Source organism: Monodon monoceros, unplaced genomic scaffold (genome assembly GCF_005190385.1).
Source record: "Monodon monoceros isolate NGI ecotype Baffin Bay Population unplaced genomic scaffold, NGI_Narwhal_1 Super_Scaffold_21, whole genome shotgun sequence".
In the NCBI taxonomy this organism is placed as follows: Eukaryota; Metazoa; Chordata; class Mammalia; order Artiodactyla; family Monodontidae; genus Monodon; species Monodon monoceros.
In genome coordinates, this window is record NW_021703778.1 from 98,569,739 (window position 1) to 98,589,396 (window position 19,658).

Sequence of the window (19,658 nt, forward strand, 5' to 3'; positions counted from 1 at the left end):
ACAGTTAGTTATTAAATTATCCAACCTGTACTGTTTTAAAACTAAATGGGGTGAAAACAGCGATCTTGAAATTTCTGTTCCTGAAATCTCTGCCCTAGTTTTCTCCCAAATATTACCTCAAAGAGTGCCAAATTTTTATCAAAATATTCATCTCCTTCTTCATAATTGGAATTGTTAAGATAAGCATTTCGAGCTTTCTTATGTCCATCATCTGGAAAAAAATGTAAATCAAGTTAGTTTCTCATTGGTACTGAAGAAGCATCAGCACCAAATATTCCCCCTGTAATAACAGAACCCATTTTCATATTCATATTTTCATCTGAGAACGGCAGAACTCAATCAGCATTGCTTGGAGAATGTGACTCCCTCTTGAACAGGAGCAAAAGCAAATTTCTAAGAAGTAAACATGGGTCATTCCTTTTCTTAACAATATGAAGACCTCTAGAAACACTATTCGTTTACGATCCTAGCCTATAGAGACCCTACTCTTAATGTCACCCAAATCTAGGATGAAAAAAAAATAGTCACTGAGTACCTGCTCAGTGTACAACACTGTGCTAGACAAGGGCTACTTTCCACACTATTGCTGTGGATAATGGCAATAAAAGCCCTCTGCCTTCAGGGCTATCTGACCTTTTATAAATGACATTTTTGTACAAACATTTGCCACCTATCTTTTTATGTTAAAAGAGGCACCCCACAAGAATTTGGTGAACTGGCTATGAGGGAAAAAAAAAAAAAAGAGAGTGAGATTGGGTTCCCTAAAACAGTAGAGTTTCTGTTGTTTGAGTGCTTTCTTAACTTTGGTTCTTTATTGTAAAAGTTACATAGTTCTAATTGTCTGGCGGAAGAGAAAGAGAAAATTTTAAAAATTGTGTAAATGTCATTAAAAACTAAGATTTTAGGGACCTCGCTGGTGGTACACCAGTTAAGATTCCGCGCTTCCTCTGTAGAGGGCACGGGCTCGATTCCTGGTCGGGGAACTAAGATCCCGAATGCAGCACGGTGCGGTCCAAAAACAACCCCCCCCCAAAACCCTAAGATTTTAAATATTGAAGAAACAGAGGTCAATACAGAAATTAAAGAAATTAATTTAAAGTCCTATAACCTTAAATACGTAAGATGAGCTTGGGAAATAGCCAACAAGCTATCAAAATAACTGAGTCATGTCAAAGGACAGAAGAGCCAATCTGAAGGGGTTCTCACTGGCTAAAAATGGGATAATGTGAATATTAAAAATATATAATGCAATGAGGTCTTCCCTGGTGGCGCAGTGGTTGAGAGTCCGCCTGCCGATGCAGGGGACACGGGTTCGTGCCCTGGTCCAGGAAGATCCCACATGCCGGGGAGCGGCTGGGCCCGTGAGCCATGGCCGCTGAGCCTGCGCGTCCGGAGCCTGTGCTCCGCAAGGGGAGAGGCCATAACAGTGAGAGGCCCGCGTACCGCAAAAAAAAACAACTAGTCCCCTTCGCAGAGTTGCTATGGAAACAACATCGAAGTCTGAAAAATAATAAATGTAAAGAATTAAGCAATTATCCTGTCTTTCCTGTACCAACTGTATTTCACAGTAACTAGTTAAAGAAATTTTCTTCATTATAGAAACATTCTGGTGAATAAATGCAGATGGAATGATATAATTAGAAAAAAATCACCAATTTTCAACCCCTAATAAAATAATGGTTATGAACAGTGATCATCAATGGTTGCTAAAACCATTAGGTGAAAAGCTGAGGCATAACCCACTAATCAATCTGGAACCCACTGATCAACCTGGAACTCACTGATCAATCTTAACATCACTAAAAGTGGGACAACACAATCTTCTAATGTAATACAATGAAAAATACACTGTGCAACTTATGATGTACTCTTACCCAAAGAATGGAAGCTGAATCTAACCAAGCCTCTAAATGTAACTACCAGTTCACAGAAAAAAAAAGGAGGCACATATTAAACATCACCACAAAGATGTAGTCATCAAATTCAGAATGTGGAAGATTCCACATGACAAATAATCTGATTTTGTCAACAAATAAATGGCATAAACGAAAACAGGCGAACTCATAAATTAAGAGACTTAAGATGACATACCACATCAATTGCAAGGTGTGAAACTTGTTAGAATCCTGACTCAAAACAAACGTCAGGAAACAGTCAGAGGAATATGAATATGGACTGGTTATTTTTTTAAAAATGGGTAAGTAAAATCATATGATGTCTGGAATTTTCTTTAAAATATTCTGGGAAAAAATCTGGTGGGCGCTTGAAAACAGATCTGCAACATTGCTGAAACTGGGTGGTGGGTTCACGGAGGTTTATTATGCTATTCTATTTACTTTTCTGTACCTCTGGTAATTCCCATAATAAAAAGCCATAAAAAGAAATGCAATTATTTTCCTCTCTAATGCTTCCAGAAAATTCTAAAGAGAATAGCACAGCTAAAAATTATCACCACTTTTGAATAATTCATTTATTCAATTAATTCGATAAGTATTAAGTTCTCATATGTTGGGCACCACAACAGTAGACAAGGTAGTTAAAGACTGTACTTTCATTGTGCGTTTACTGAAGTCACAGAAGACAGAAAATAACTTTTAAAAAAGTGAAAAAAAAAAAAAAAAGAATAATTGGGCTTCCCTGGTGGCGCAGTGGTTGAGAGTCCGCCTGCCGATGCAGGGGACATAGGTTGGTGCCCCGGTCCGGGAAGATCCCACATGCCGGGAGGCGGCTGGGCCCGTGAGCCATGGCCGCTGAGCCTGCGCGTCCGGAGCCTGTGCTTCGCAACGGGTGAGCCCACAACTGTGAGAGGCCCGCGTACCGCAAAAAAAAAAAAAAAAAAAAAAAGGGATAAGTTCTGTGAAGAAAATGAACCATGTACTGGGATAGATTATGACTGGGGATGGGAAGGACAGACAACTTTCGGTAAGATCTTTAGGGTGCTGGTAAGCAGGCTCTCCAGAATTAAAAAACATATATACTGATTTATAGTATTTGCCAATTTCTGTGGTGCAAATACTTACACATGCTAATTTCAAACTACTAATGTGAAGTCACTGAACGTGGTTTTGGGGAGAGATGCACGTAATTGGCTCTCATGAGCTGGTATGAGCTAGCGGGCTGCAGCATACCCTTGGCACAGGGTGGTCAGGAAAAACCTGCCTTTCAGGCAGAGGGACAGCAATTTTAAAAGATCCTAAAGCAGAAACAATCTTAATGGATTCATAAAACAAAATAGATAACATGGCTGAAATAGAGCTAGGAAAGGACAGAGTGGTTGGAGAGATAGGAAGAAGTCAGATCATGTAGTTAGCAAATGGATGGCTCTTCCGAATCCATTTATTGAGTAGTCCCTCCTTTTGCCACCGACCTATTCTACATAACACCACCACCATGGGGGCTGGGGCCAAGGAGAGAGTGATGTGAGAGTGTATTAATGTTATTTCCCTTATTGGGGGGGACAGGGGTATAGACATCATTTTTTCTTAAGTAAGGGATTAAAAAAGAAACAAAAAGTGGAAAAAACTGCAAACAACTTAGGGTGACAGAATAGTTCAAATATATCAATAATACCAATAATTATAATAAGGCAAACAGACAAGATTTACAAGTTAAAACATGAAGATTGACACACTGGATTAAACAACAAAATCCAGGCATATAGTGTTTACAAGAAACATAATATGCACACACAAAGGCTGAAAGTAAAGGAAAGAGATATATCAGGCAAATACTAACCAAAATAAAGCTGACACAGTTTTATTATTAGCAGATAAATTTTTCTTTGAGAAAAACTTTATTAGGGATGAGAGGATAACCATATAACAGAAGACTTAATTCACCAAGAAAGTATATAAATTTTAAACATACATCTATTGTTTATAGTTATCTCTTTCTGTGTAACAAATTACTCTTAAACACATTAAGCCACTCTTAATGTGGCTTAAACAACACATACTTATCATCTCAGTTAGTGGGAGCTAGGAATATGCACATGGCTTAGCAGGGTCCTCTGCTTCAGTCTCCTGTCATGGCTGTGGTCTCATTGGAAGGCCTGGGGAAGATCCTCGTCCAACCTTACTTACATAGTTGGCAGGAATCAGTTTTTTCAGGCTGTTGGTCAAGGGCCTTTCTCAGTTCCTTGCCACATGGGACTTTCCATAGGGCAGCTTATAGCATGGCCGCTGGATTCCCTCAAAGCAAGCCATCAAAGAGCCAGAGAGGGAGTACAAGACAGATGTCACAGTCTTTTTGAAAGTGACGTCACTTTTGCCATATTCTAATAATTAGAAGGAGTCATAAAGTCCAGCCCTCACTCAAAGGAGAGAGGATTACACAGGGCATGAATACCAGGAAGAAAGGATCAACAGAGTCAGTCTAAAAGGCTGCCTAGGGAGTTCCCTGGCAGTCTAGTGGTTAGGATTTGGCACTTTCACTGGTGTGGCCTGGGTTCAATCCCCGGTCAGGGAACTGAGATCCTGCAAGCTGAGGCGCAGCCAAAAAAAAATGCTGCCTACCATATCCACCCATCCATCCATTCGTCCACCCACCAATCCATCCATGCCTCAAAATATTTGAGGCAAAAGGGACAGAATTATACCAAGAAATTAATAAATCTACCATCACACGGGGAGATTTTTAGCATACTTTTCTCAATAATTGATAGATGAAGCAGACAAAATAGCAAAGGTAAAGAAATCTGAATAACACAATGAATAACCTTGGCCTTAACGGAGATAGCATTCTGCATGCAAAATTAGAGACTATACATTTTAATCAAACATACGTGGAAAATTTACATATGGAAAATTATCATGTACTAGATCTTAAAGACTGAACAAATTTCAAACAGGTATAATATAAGCCATGATCTTGGTGTATAACAACGAATTAGAATTTAATTACAAAAAAATAAATTTAAAAACGTTGTGAATTTAGAAATTAAAAAAAAACCCACACACTGCTTAACAATTCAAGGATCAAAGATTAAAATACTTAAAAATTGAATAACAATGAAAACACTACCTACTGAGACTTGTGATGCAACAAAAGTAGCACTTCAAAGGAAAGTCATTGCTTTAAAATTTTACATTAGCAAAGTAAAAAGAATAAAAATTATATGAGCCATGTACCTATTTTAAGAGGCTAGAAAGGAGAATAAATCCTAAGACAATAGAAGGAAAAAGATAATGATAACTATACCAGCTGTCTTTTGGTTAAATGTCCTTTTCTGTCTCTCAACTTTCCATTTTTCCTGGGTCCTTATGCCTTAGGTGGATCTCTTGTAAACAGCAAGTAGCTGTGTTTTTAAAAATTTGACAATCTGTCTTTTTAATAGTCAAGTCTATCGACCTTAGCAATTGATATATACAGACTGAACTCTACCATCTTTTTATTTCTCTTTGGCTTTCTTTCTCTATGATTCATTCTCATTTTCTCTCTGGATTTTCTGGTTTGTTTTCCCTTATTCCATTTCTTGTCTCTCCTCTCTTGGAGTTTCCACACTCTGTTTCTATTCTTTTAGTCAGTTCCAACTCTCTCCTCCTGACTTACATAATATTACTATCTGACATTTCCAGGAGTCTTTTTTTTTTAACTACACAAATAAGACACTGAAATTATTTCATACTGACAACATTGACTTGGGTCAAGGTCCACATTTACCATTTCATTTGTTCAATATTCTTTGTTACATTTCAGAATACTAGTCTTCTGGGATCATTTTCCTTTTACTTGAAGTACATTCTTTAGAATTCCTTTAGAGGAGGGTTTCTCAAACTCAGTGCTGTGAAATTTCAGGCAATATAATTATTTGTTGTGGGGGATTGTCCAGTGCATTTTAGGATGTTTAAGGGCATTCTTGGCCTCTAGTCACTAGATGCCAGTAGCATCTCTAATAGTGACAATCAAAAATGTCTCCAAACATCCCTTGGGGGACAAAATTGTCCCTAGTTGAAAACCAAGAGTTTAGAGCAAGTCTCACAGTAAAAAGCGTTGTTGGCTTTTACTTAACTACAATTGTCTGTATTTTCCCCTTAATCCCAAGTGTCTTGCTAAACACAATTCTAGGATAATAAAATTTTTGCAAATACTTTAAGACATTAGTTTTGTTATCTGTTTGTTGAGAATTCTATCATTCTGTCGTTCCTTTGATGATCTGTTTTTTTTCTCTGCTGCTTTCAAGATCTTTTCTTAGGTGTCCTGCAGCTTCATTAAGATACGTCTAGGTGTAGTTTTCTTTTTGTTCACAAACACCCTTCACCTGTTACTAATCTACTATTTAATGCCTTCTTTTTTTTTTTTTTTTTTCCAGTACGCGGGCCTCTCACTGTTGTGGCCTCTCCCGTTGCGGAGCAAAGGCTCCGGACGCGCGCACAGGCTCAGCGGCCATGGCTCACGGGCCTAGCCGCTCCGCGGCATGTGGGATCTTCCCAGACCGGGGCACGAACCAGTGTCCCCTGCATTGGCAGGCGGATTCTTAACCACTGCGCCACCAGGGAAGCCCTTTTTTTTTTTTTTTTAAATGTAACCATACTTTTAATAAAATCCCACTGAACACCACCATGCATGACGCACTGTGTTAGAAGGTGAGCCTACAACATGAAACAAGATGGTCTCTGCCCTCAAGAATCTTCCAGACGTGGGCAGGCACTAATTACCACAAATGTAGTGGCTTAAAGCAATATCCATCAACTTCCAGTCTCTGGTCTGGCATGTAAAGAGATTAGAAGTCTTCACTCTGTCCTAACCAGTAAAAAGCTGAACAAACTAATCATCAAATCTTCTTAAATCTAGCAGAGAATTGAGGTTACAGGGCAAACCGCTGACCCCAAAATTAGAGAGATGGGCAGATACAGAGTCAAAACTTACTGGAGCAGAAACCTCTGTGGGAACCAATGCCAGGGTAGGATACTTTGCTGCCTGCCAGAAAAAAAGCTCTGGTTTTAAAATTCTCACGTGAGGGCTTCCCTGGTAGCGCAGTGGTTAAGAATCCGCCTGCTAATGCAGGGGACATGGGTTCGATCCCTAGTCCAGGAAGATCCCACATGCCGCAGAGCAACTAAGCCTGCGCACCACAACTACTGAGCCTGCGCTCAAGAGCCTCTGAGCCACAACTACTGAGCCCTCATGCCACAACTACTGAAGCCTGCGCGCCTACACCCCGTGCTCCGCAACAGGAGAAGCCACCGCAATGAGAAGCCCGCGCACCGCAACGAAGAGCAGCCCCCGCTCGCCACAATTAGAGAAAGCCCTCACACAGCAACAAAGACCCAACGCAGCCAAAAATAAATAAAAATAAAACAAATTTATATAAAAAAAAATCTCATGTGATTTGGTTCAGATCATCCAAACAGTCACCGTTAAAAGGCCAAACTATCTTTTAACGTAATCTAATCATGGGAGTAAAATCCCTTAAAGTAACAGTTCTACAGGTTTGGTAGGAAACCTTGGGGCTGTTTTATAATTTCGCCTACCACAACCATGATGGCAGGCTGATAAGATACCTTGGTAAAGGGAGGTCTGGTGGCTTCTTTTGACTTCCTTAATGGTAGAGAGTACTGAGTTTGAGGAAAGAGGTTTTAGGATGAAGGAATTTGATTGACAGCGTTATGGGCTCAGCACTCTAGAAATTAGAGCAGAGGAGGAGGAGTTTGGTTTGAGGTTCTTTTGGGTAAGCTGGGCAGAAAAACCACAGGTCAAGGGAGATAACAGGCTTAACTGATGGACCACAGAATGTAGGCCAGAAATAGAAGACAGAGAAACCTGGAGTGAGGGAGAAGGGACAGGAGTTAACTCCCAGGGGCTACAGTGGATGGAGAGATTCTCATTAAAGCAGAAAGTGGAGAAAGGCTTTAGTAAGAGGTTAAACATTTAGATCGGTGGTTCTTCAAATCTGGTCCCCAAACTGACAGCATCAGCATCATTTGGGAACTTGTTAGAAAGGCAAATTCCACAGTCCATTCCAGAATTAGTACAATAAATCAGAAATTCTGAAACTAGGAGTAGGGCACGGGAATCTGTTTTAACAAGCACTCCAGGTCATTTTAATGCACCATAAGCTCAAGAATCATTGATATTATTCTTCTATATTGTAATAGAATATGTTTATCATGAATGGGACTCCAGCAGGAGAAAGAAAATTCCTGGAAGGAGAATTTTCTGCTGCATGCTGAGCTAGAAATGCCAAGGATAAGTGTAAGGCATTGCTTGAACTAAATGGACTTAGGGTTTTCAGGAAGAACAAGTCCTGGGCCATTCCAGCCAATTGTGTTTTTGAGATAAACTTTCCAAGGCCAAGACTAGGAGCTGTTACTGAGGAGAACTGGGAAGGAGTCAGCCTGGCCCGCATCGGTTATTCTTTAAAGAGGGGGGAATCCAACCCCTAGGAAAAAAGGCAGGAAGTGGGGACAGTGAGTTCCTGGGACCCTGAGTGATGAAAACAGCAAGAGACCCTGGTGGAGAGGGAAGACGCTTGCTCATGAGCAAAATCTGGCTCCACTTTGGCTCAGCAAGAACAGACGCCCTCTCCTAGATGCAGGCACCATCCCAACCTGCTGAGCTGCCTCAGCTGCAGCAGTCAAAGCCAGAAGTTCTCGTGCAGGCTGTGCTTAGCCAACAGGATGAGGATATATTTGGGGATGTGGGTAGCTGACCCAGTACAGTAATTCCTGTACCCTTATAAGTTTTCTGAATCAATTATTCTGGGAATAATAATAATCATGGGACAATGGCAATAAGCGCTAAGGAAGTTAAAGACATGATTGTTCATTGTTATTATAGGGTAGCCCTTCCCCCTAAAAAACTCCACCAAACATGACAGGGATTTATGAACTCAAGACTCCTGTGTGCAGCAAAGATCAACATGCTTTACACTGCTGATTTAAAAAATGAAAAAAACAATGCAGACAAATGTGTATGGTATGCTAGTATTTCTGTTAAAAAAGAGAAAAAACATTTGCTTGTGATACACAAAACGTTTCTGTATGACTTCACAAGAAACTGGTAAAATGGATAGCCATTGGGAAAGGGAACTCAGTGCCTGGGGAAGAGAAGAGGAAAGTTTTTCATGATTAAACCTTATATACCTTTTATAATTTTTTTTTTGACCGCACCTCGTGGCTTGTAGGATCTCAGTTCCCTGACCAGGGATTGAACCTGGGCCACGGCGGTGAAAGCGCCGAGTCCTAACCACTGGACAGTCCAGGAATTCCCCTTATATACCTTTTAAATTTGGACCACGTAAGTATATTATTATGATTCAAAAATAAATGAGTATTTTTGTTTGTTTGGTTTTTTTTGTTTTTTTTTTTTTGCGGTACGCGGGCCTCACTGTTGTGGCCTCTCCCGTTGCGGAGCACAGGCCTCCGGACGCGCAGGCTCAGCGGCCATGGCTCACGGGCCCAGCCGCTCCGCGGCACGTGGGATCCTCCCAGAACGGGGCACGAACCCGTGTTCCCTGCATCGGCAGGCGGACTCGCAACCACTGCGCCACCAGGGAAGCCCAATGAGTATTTTTTAAATAAATAAAATAATGAGCTTTTATCCTTAGCAACAGAGGAAAGTCAAGCCTGAAATCTAAGGGCATTAAGTAGCCCCACCATGGAGGGTAGAAGCTGTGGCAGCACCTGGAAGAGCTTCCTCAGAGATTCCCTTAGTCTGGCCACCCTGCCAGAGGCATTTCTAAGGAATCAGGACCCACAGTGATCTGCAGGGAGGAGAACAATGAGAAAAGCTTTCCAGCCCAAAATCAGCCACTGTCCAGAGCTAGCACCTGTCAAGATACAACTCACTCTCCTGTGGCGGTCACATCTTTACTGGAAGGTAGGTGAGAATTCACACCTGTGACACCAAATCTCCTCCTCTCTTGGTATTTCTCTCTCCTATTCCTCGCTGATTCCACAGTCCTCTGATCTTTGGCCACAGTGTTTGATTTTTGGGAAGAGAGTGTTGAACAAGCCAAGCTCTTGTCATTCTGAGTCTGAACTCTCATTTGGCTTAGACTTATGCTTTCGTTTTTTCTTCTTATGCTTTTCTTTCTTCTTTTTCTTGTGTTTCTCTTTACATTCTGAGGAACTGGAGCTGCTCCCATCTTCATCTGATGTTGAATCCTCCAGTAACTGTTTTAACTGTTGTATCCTTACATCCTTTTCATGTCTTTTATTCTCTTGTATGATGTCATACATGGGATCTTCATGTGCTACTCTGAACTGTTCTAACTTTTCGTTGCCTTTGATTAAAAAAAAGGGCATTCTTTGTCACCTGTTTGGCGACCATATCGTTTACAGCACCAACACTGCATGACTTTGACTTCTTTCCCCAGTGGCAACCAAAGTCCTTTGGTTGGTGCGTGGGCCACAAATTCCCTGGCATGTTCATTGCCTGGGACATCTGGTATACAGTCTTCTGGCTTAGTCTCATCTTCCTTGATAAGCCCAGGAGGAGGTTTTTCATAAAAGGACTCCAGGTGCTTGAGCCGCCGCCACTTCTGCTCCCGGCGCAGCCTCAGCTCCTGCTCTGGAGGCTCCTGCGGCCGCTGCGCGCCCCCGGCCCCCGAGTCGTCGCACCCGGGCCGGGACGACATTGCGGCCCCGTGTGGGGCCGCGAAGACTTCATTTTTAAAATATCAGCAACTATTTGTTTTCCTTCGCTTTAAACAGTCTTTCATTCCTGAGTACCATGCTCATCTTCCTGCATCCTTCACTGATTTAGACATTTAATAGTGTTATATCCCAGACTCAACAGCATTTCATCCCTCTCGAGGGTTACAGGAGGAAAGGAGGCCCAGCTTCAGCATATTACTTCCCTGCTGTTCAGTAGCACTATAATATTGTTGTTATAAAAATCTGACTTTATAAACATCCTGCCCCATCCCACTGCCCGCTGGTCTAAGCCACCTCCTCACAGCTCTGGCTTCCCTTGCTGCAGCCCCTGAACCTCTATGTTTGGGGCTTCTCTAGTCTCAGGTTTCAGGTGCAACTACCCTAACTTTCAGACACTTTGGTTCTGGAGGTTTCTGGCCCAACTTCCACTTGCTTGCTTGCTTAATTTTGGGGGGTGTGGGGGGGGTGGAAGAATGTCCCTGGAGATTTTGCCTGCATTTATGAAACCAGTGATGCCCTCCAGATTGTCTTACCCAGGGTCTACTTGTGGTGGTGTTTTGGAATGGGAGGGTCCAATAGACCTCCTGCTCAATTAGGAAAGGTCAGGGTTTTCTAGGCAAGGAGCAAAGCTCTCAACAGAAAGGCATGGATCAACCAGGTATGAAATCAGCAGTGGTTATACTGAAGGGCATGGATCAGTTCTTGGTCTGAATATCTTGGAAATCATGCTGCTTCCGATGTACAGCCTTCAGAAGTCTGGGTCACTACTATGACCCCAGGAAATCCCAAGTGGAATGGAAATTCTGGTTTCTGAATAGCAAATAACCCTTACTCTGCAAGAACTAAAAACCAAACCCATATCCTAGGGCTGTTTTAGAATTATGCAGAATCTTAAGATTCCTTTGGAGGATACCTACTGAGACTGGCCTCAGTAATGCTTTGAATTAAACAGCCCACCAGATCACTATTGTGCTTCTTTTTTCTCATTTTACCAACCATATAATGCTGATATTATTGGGAAACTTACTGGTGTTTCACTGTGCAATTCAAATGAAACCTGATAGGAGTGCCATTGGCTCTACTGAACATTTCAGATTTCCATTTGTTATGGCATACTTTTTTTGCAAGCTGAAAAAGGGTATACCAAATGTCTTGCTCTTTATAAGCATTTTATTGTTGTGGTGCTATTATTTCTATAATGTTGCTTTTTTTCAATTACCACTTATGCTACAACTTGGGCTTAGCTAAGATAAACCTCAGATTCCTCCCTTAGACTCCTGAGCTTGTCTAATGGCCTTTGTTGGTCTGAGCTAGGCAGAACAAGAGCAGTAAGTGTACTTAATCTCCCTTGGCACAGGTTTGGGTCTGAACTATGTGACTAAGTGAACATGAAAGGTTGTCTCAAATGTTATAAATTATGTTTTTGATTTTTAGTTTGGATCAAAAGCCAAATAAGAGGGCTACCCTGGTGGTGCAGTGGTTAAGAATCCACCCGCCAATGCAGTGAACACAGATTCAAGCCCTGGTCCAGGAAGATCTCACATGCCACGGAGCAGCTAAGCCCGTGTGCCACAACTGCTGAGCCTGTGCTCTAGAGCCCATGACCCACAACTACTGAGCCCACACGCCACAACTACTGAAGCCCGCGTGCCTAGAGCCCGTGCTCTGCAACAAGAGAAGCCACCGCAATGAGAAGCCCGTGCACCGCAACAAAGAGTACCCCCCGCTCGCTGCAACTAGAGAAAGCCCGCATGCAGCAACGAAGACCCAATGCAACCAAAAATAAATAAATATATATATATTTTTAAAAAGCCAAAGAAGAGGCACGTTACAACTGGTTGCTGTATCTCTCAATTAAGTCTACTGCTTTCTCTTTTTCTTTGCAATTTATTTGTTGAAGAACCTATGTCATGTGTTCAGTAAAGTTTCTGATGGTCTCCATTTTAATGAGCATCCATGTGATGTTGTTTATCATGTTGCTCTGTTTTCTTCTATTTCCTATAAATTTGTAATTGGGTCTAGAGGCTTAGCCACATTCAGTATTTTTATGGGGGAGGGAGGAAAACACCTTCAAAGTGGTATTTTGATCTTCCATCAGGAGGTACATGTCATCAGGTTGTCTTTCTTTGTGAGATACTAGCAACTGTTGATGATTAATGCTTAGATTCATTAATTTATGAGGAGTTACAAAATGGTGATATTCTGTTATTCTTCCTTAATTTATTAGCTGAAATATTTTTATAAAGAGACATTCCCTCTAATTTACTATTTGGTTACCCATTGGTATAGTTAAAAACAAGATAAATACTTCATTCTTTCCTTTTAGACCGATTCTCAGAATAATAAATTGGTTTACTAGAATACTCCAATGGTGACCAGTTTTTTATGAACTCATGAATTTAAATACTGGTTATGTTTCAAATCAAATCCTTTTTCTGCATCTATTAAGATAATTATATGATGTTTTTCCTTCAATATGTTAATATACTAAATTATATAAATTGATTTTTAATGATAAACCCACCATGTATTTTTAGCAGAAACCCAACTGGTCACAGGAGTAATTTTTAAAAATACAGTTGACCCCTGAATAATGCTGGGGATTAATCAAAGTATAACTTATAGTTGACTCTCCGTATCTGAGGTTCCTCCTCTATATCTGCAGGTTCAACCAACCAGGGACTGTGTAGTACTGTAGGATTTACTATTGAAAAAAATACAAGTATGGGCTTCCCTGGTGGCACAGTGGTTGAGAGTCCGCCTGCCGATGCAGGGGACACGGGTTCGTGCCCAGGTCTGGGAAGATCCCACATGCCGCAGAGCGGCTAGGCCCGTGAGCCATGGCCGTTGAGCCTGCGCGTCTGGAGCCTGTGCTCCGCAACGGAAGAGGCCACAACAGTGAGAGGCCTGCGTACCGCAAAAAAAAAAAAAACAAACAAGTATAAGAGGACCAGTGAAGTTCAAACCCACATTGTAAGGGTCAACTGTATATTGCTTGATTCAAATTGCAAATATTTCATTTAGGATATTTGTATCTGTGTTCATAAGTAAAATTTGCCTATACTGTTCTCATACTGTCATTGTTAAGTTTTGGTATCAAGGTTATGCAAGTCTCAAACTGAGTTGGGAGTGTTTACTTGTTTTTCTGTTCCTTGAGAGAAGCTGTAGAAGAGTGAAATGGTTTTTAAATTGAAAATTATACACACATACACACATAAGAGTTCATAAATCATAAGCCTACAGCTTAATTCTTTATCATGACTGAGTTTCACCCTTCTATACATCTCCTCAGCCTGACCCTGAGTTTTGCAAGAGATCTGATGAGTCAGTGGGAACAATAGATACATTAAAATAACTTCACTCTGCTGACAGGAAAAGAAAAGCATTTAGAAGGCTTAAAAGATCCTATTATAAACTCCCTTCAGCAGGCAAGGCAACTGAAGCAGTTTTTCAACTACTGGGCCAAATTATCCTAAATGAGGTTTTTACAGAATCTGGCAAGATTTTAATTCAAGCTACCAAAGCTTTTTCTGAGGAACTATAAGATGATCAGAAAATGTAACAAAAATTATCTTTCACTCTTTTGCAAACTCCATATTTTTAAAAATAAACCAGTAAGGGGAATTCCCTGGAGTTCCAGTGGTTAGGACTCCTCACGTTCATTGCCGAGGGCATAGGTTCAACCCCTGGTGGGGGAACTAAGATCCCACAAGCAGCGTGGCGTGGCCAAAAATAAATTAATTAATTAAAATAAAAATAAACCAGTAAGGATTTTGAGGCTGTAGTTAAATGTACTTAGGATGGGAGACAGAGGATGACAGTTATTAACAGCATGAGAAAAAAGAAGAATATAATTTGACTTAATGAACCTAGGAGACAGACAGGGTAGCAGGATGAACTTAGCTAAACTGGATAAATCCCCAGGTTTATTTAAAATTGAACGCAATTGTAGGTTGCCAAATGAGATTAATGTCTGGAGTAGTCTTTTTGTAAATACTAGGGTTTTTAGCTAATACTGACTGAGAGAATTCTTCACGATCACATACTATTTCTTTTTGCCTACAATTAGTTAATCTACTATCTTTTACTACAAGTGCTTAATTGGAAACAAAACCCAGCTTAGTAACACTGGAACAGTACCAACTCCCCTGACTGTCCATTTCATTAACTAAGTCCTTCCCTCCCTCCATTACACACATGTTCCTGCTCAGACGATGAACCACTCTCCAAACATCTCTACCTATCAGGCATGTATCAGAGACAGAAGCAATTTAACAGTTTAGGGGGAAATCTACAAAAATCTTTCGATGAAATCTTAACCATTCCTGGTCCAAATATGAAATTTTTATACAGAGAAGATGAATTTTGAACAGTTTAAATAAACTATCCAATACAAAAATATAAAAAAGAGAATAGTGACAGCCTCAATACCACAAAGCTAAGACCCTGGTGATCACAATTCTAGCTACATGTTCATGTCAAATCATTTACTTAACAAATATTTATTGAGTGCCTAAGGTGTCAGTGTTCCAGCACATAAACTCACTCAAAGGAATGAGAATTAAGACCAGAAACTTAAGTCCTTAACATACAAAGAGCAAAAAAGGAATATCCCAGTTTCTTCAACTAATACTCTGAACCTATAATAAGCAAACAAGTCAAGTACTTTCTCTATTTTGGACTTTTTGATACCTTATATTTCCCACAGCTGCTTTGCATATATTCTAACCATCAAAAGTTCAACAATGAATAAATCAAAATAAATTTTAAATCAAAAGACACATAAAATAGCTGTTAATATATTTAAAAGTACTTAATTCACTCATAATTAAAGAGGTACAAATAAGAACTAGAGATGCCATTTCCACCTACTAGTTAAAGAAAAAATTTTAAGATTGATAATATCCACTTTTGATGATAGGGACCTGCGTATGCTTCCACATTCTTCATTGGTGGGTATAAGTTGATATATCTTCTTGAAAATATATATACCTTTTGACCAGGGAATCCCACTGTTAGGAATTTATCCTAAAAATATACTGGCAATGAGAATGCAAGGATATATGCACAAGATGTTCATTGCAACATAATTTGTAACAGTAAAACACCTTGAAATAACTTAAATGCTCATGAATAAAATTACAGTGTAGGAATAAATGAAATTCTATTCTACTACAAACAAAGACATGAGGCAAGTCTTTATGTACTGATATGGGATGTCCAAGATAAAATATTAAGTGAAAAAAAAGGAAATCACAGAACAGTCTGTATAGTATAGCTCCACTGATAGAAAAAGGAAGAAAGATAGTCATAGTATATAATACAAAAATGTGTAATAAAAAATTTCTATAAGAATTCACAAGAAAGTGTCAATAGCAAGTACCTTGGGGGAGTAGAAGTGAGGTCGTGGGGAGAAGACATACTTTAGAAGACCTTTCCTTTTTTTTATATGTACTTTTTGTATTGTCTGAATTCCTCACCAGAGTATGTTTTATTTTTATATTTAAAAAACTCATCAGTTCTGAGATGTGGAATTCTTGTCAAATTACAAGCTTAGTGCAATTTAAATAAATGATACCTAGAAGAAATCAATTCATTTCCATAACTTATTTCACAGATAAGGACTGGAACATCAATTTCTTTGGCTCGCTGAATGTTGTGCTGTTTATGAAGTACTTTCAGGAATGAAAATGAAGGTGATCATAAGATATTATAGAATATTATATCTTCTTTTCAAAATTATCTGGAAAAAAGAAGCTCTAACTCTTACAGACCTTTTTTTAAACCATAGACCATGTAAAATTACTTTTTAATGTAACTAAATTGAATCTTCACAATCAACTGCAGAAGTAGATTCCTAAAACTTACCAAGCTGGGAAGAGAAACAGCAAGAAAAAAAACTGAGGAGGGAAAAGTAGAAAATGGGTACAGAAAATAGAATTAGAGAAGGGAGTAATGTCTCTTAGTATAAGCAGGAAAAGGGTGACTTTAGAGAGAGTCAGTTCCCACAGGAATACTATACCTAACAGCTGGCTGTGTTCCCCTGTGATGGAGTTCTGACTCGGGTCTGAAAAACAAACAATTGAAAAGAAAAGAAAAATGAATGACCAAAACAAATAATTTCTTAAGAATCAGCAACAAAAGTCAACCAAGGAAATAAGCAAAAAAAAAGCATGATGCTCAAGAAACATTAACGTAAGGATATTAAAAATAGAACTATTATAAAAAATAATTCCACAGCTTCCTCAAAAAATTAAACAACAGAATTACCATGTGACCCATGGTATACACCCAAAAGAATTGCTAACAGGGACTCAGATACTTGTACAACAATCTTTACAGCAGCATTATTCACAATAGCCAAAAGGTGGAAATAATCCAAGTGTCCTCCAAAGATGAATGGATAAACAAAATGTGGTACAGATGGTCTCTGACTTATGATGGTTTGACTTAAGATTTTTTGGTTTTATGATGGTGAAAAAGCAATATGCATTCAGCTGAAACCATACTTTGGATTGTGAATATATACACATATATTTATGTGTGTGTATATATATATACACACATATATATGTGTGTATATATATACACACATATATATGTATACACATATATATACACACATGTATACACATATATACTTTTTTTTTTTTGGCTGCACCGCACAGCATGCGGTATCTCATTTCTCCAACCAGGGATCGAACCCTTGCACCCTGCAGTGGAAGCGCAGTCTTAATCACTGGACCACCAGGGAAGTCCCTGGATTTTGAATTTTGATCTTTTCCTAGGTTAGTGATTTGTAGTACAATACTCTCTTGTGATGCTGGGCAGCGCAGCGAGCCGCAGCTCCCAGTCAGCCATGCAATCAGGAGGATAAACAACCATTACAACCGTTCTGTACCCATACAACCATTCTGTTCTCTAATTTCAGTATTCAATAAGTTACATGAGATATTCAACACTTTGTTATAAAATAGTCTTTGTGCTATATGATTTTGCCCAACTGTAGGCTAATATAAGTGTTCTGAGCATGTTTAAGGTAGGCTAGACTAAGCTATGAAGTTCAGTAGGTTACGTATAGTAAATGCACTTCGACTTAATATTTTCAATTTAGGAAGGGTTTATCAGGACGTAACCCTACTGTAAGTCGAAGAAGATCTATCTATACATACAATGGGATAATATTCAGCCATAAAAAGGAATCAAGTTCGGATACATGCTACAACATACATAAACCTTGAAAATATCACACTATGGGAAATAAGCCAGAAGCAGAACAAATACTGTATGATTCCATTTATATGAAATATCTAGAAAAGGCAAATGGGCAAACTTATAGAGACAGAAAGTAGGTTAGAGGTTACCAGGGGCTGGGGAGTGTGGGGGGGAAATGGGGAGTGGGATGTTCTTAATAAGTTGTAAAAAAATTTCTCAAATAGGGGCTTCCCTGGTGTCGCAGTGGTTGAGAGTCCGCCTGCTGATGCAGGGGACACGGGTTCGTGCCCCGGTCCGGGAAGATCCCACATGCCGCGGAGTGGCTGGGCCCGTGAGCCATGGCTGCTGAGCCTGCGCGTCCGGAGCCTGTGCTCTGCAGCGGGAGAGGCCACAGCAATGAGAGGCCCGCGTACCGCAAAAAAAAAAAAAAAAAAAAAAAAATTCTCAAATAGAACTGGAGGATATAAAATGGCGAGTCTCATCCATGTGCCCTCAGGAAGACAAAATTGAACTAAGAGGCTGATTTCCCATAAATGCCTGATTTATAGAAACAAAATTTTCTCAGATGATGGGGGGTTGATCTGAGGTTGCCTCCTATCAAACTTGGTAAGTTTCGCCAGAAGCATGAACAAGAGATGGCCCAGGTTGGGTTAGTCTCACAAAGTGGGCTGAAATGAGCCTTGTTTGTGTGACTAGACTGATTCTGTCTGCTCAGGAAGTTTTCAAGGCTGGTCTCTGTTTGTTTTTGATTTTAACTGACTCAAACTGAACTCTCCCCTCTTTACATTCCCTCCCCATAAATACAACCTACCCCAAACTTTCACCGGACTCACCTGTAGCTTGCTACAGTTTGCTTGTCCCAAATTGCAATTCCTCTGCTATTCCTGAATAAATTCATCTTTTCCAGCTTGCCTCAGTTTACCTCTTTATTTAGGTCAACAGAGAACAGAGTTTCTGTTTGGGGTGATGAGAAATTTTGGAAATAGTGGTAATGGTTGTACAACATTGTGAATATAATTACTGTCACTGAATTGTGCACTAAAAAGTGGTTAAAATGGCAAATTTTGTGTTATATATATTTTATTACAATACAAAGTTAAACAAGTAATCACATAAATTTGGCCAAGCAATATTAGTTCCATAAAGTAGAAGGATGATTCAGGGCCTATGACATGAATTACATTTTGTTTTTAATGACAAAGGAACATGTGGCCACAGCAGTTGCAAGTCAAGACATAAGTAAAGCACTCATTACTACTAGCAGATATGTTATGATTTGACTTTCAGATAAAATGACTAAACTGGCTTTTATAAATATCTCTTTCTTCAGCAATCTATAATAAAATTAGTGACAATAAACCAAGTTCCTAATCCAAGAGATACTGACAGTCGCCATTTAACGACCAATCACTTGCTTATTTTAAAGTCTTGGAAAGCATTAAGGGCTAAATATGGAAAAGACTCTGAGCTGCACTTTCCTCAAAGAGTAAATCTCGGTCTTCCCCGGTGGCGCAGTGGTTAAGAATCCGCCTGCCAATGCAGGGGACACGGTTCAAGCCCTGGTCCGGGAAGATCCCACATGCCACGGAGCAGCTAAGTCCGTGCGCCACAACTACTGAGCCTGTGCTCTACAGCCCGTGAACCACAACTACTGAGCCCGTGTGCCACAACTACTGAAACCCGCGCGCCTAGAGCCCGTGTTCCTCAACAAGAGGAACCACCGTAATGAGAAGCCCACACAATGCAACGAAGAGTAGCCCCCACTCGCCGCAACTAGAGAAAGCCCATGCGCAGCAACAAAGACCCAACGCAGCCAAAAATAAATGAATAAATAAATAAATTTTT

The 19,658-nt window shown here is 40.0% G+C and overlaps 1 protein-coding gene and 1 pseudogene across 9 annotated transcripts in view; both read right to left on the bottom strand.

Annotated features, from left to right (window-relative positions):
• SLC12A6 (solute carrier family 12 member 6) overlaps positions 1–19,658 on the bottom strand; it is an 87,577-nt gene that overhangs the window by 26,571 nt on the left and 41,348 nt on the right. For 4 of the 9 annotated variants that reach the window (XM_029237025.1, XM_029237029.1, XM_029237032.1 and 1 more), the window contains 2 exons: positions 16,621–16,665; positions 117–211 (listed from right to left, as the gene is read on the bottom strand). In XM_029237025.1, coding sequence (XP_029092858.1) covers positions 117–211; positions 16,621–16,665 — 140 coding nt within the window. Of the gene's footprint in view, positions 1–116; positions 212–1,443; positions 1,501–16,620; positions 16,666–19,658 lie in introns of all 9 variants that reach the window. The other 5 variants (XM_029237028.1, XM_029237024.1, XM_029237027.1 and 2 more) reach the window with 2 other exon arrangements.
• LOC114903772 lies at positions 9,922–12,740 on the bottom strand (annotated as a pseudogene).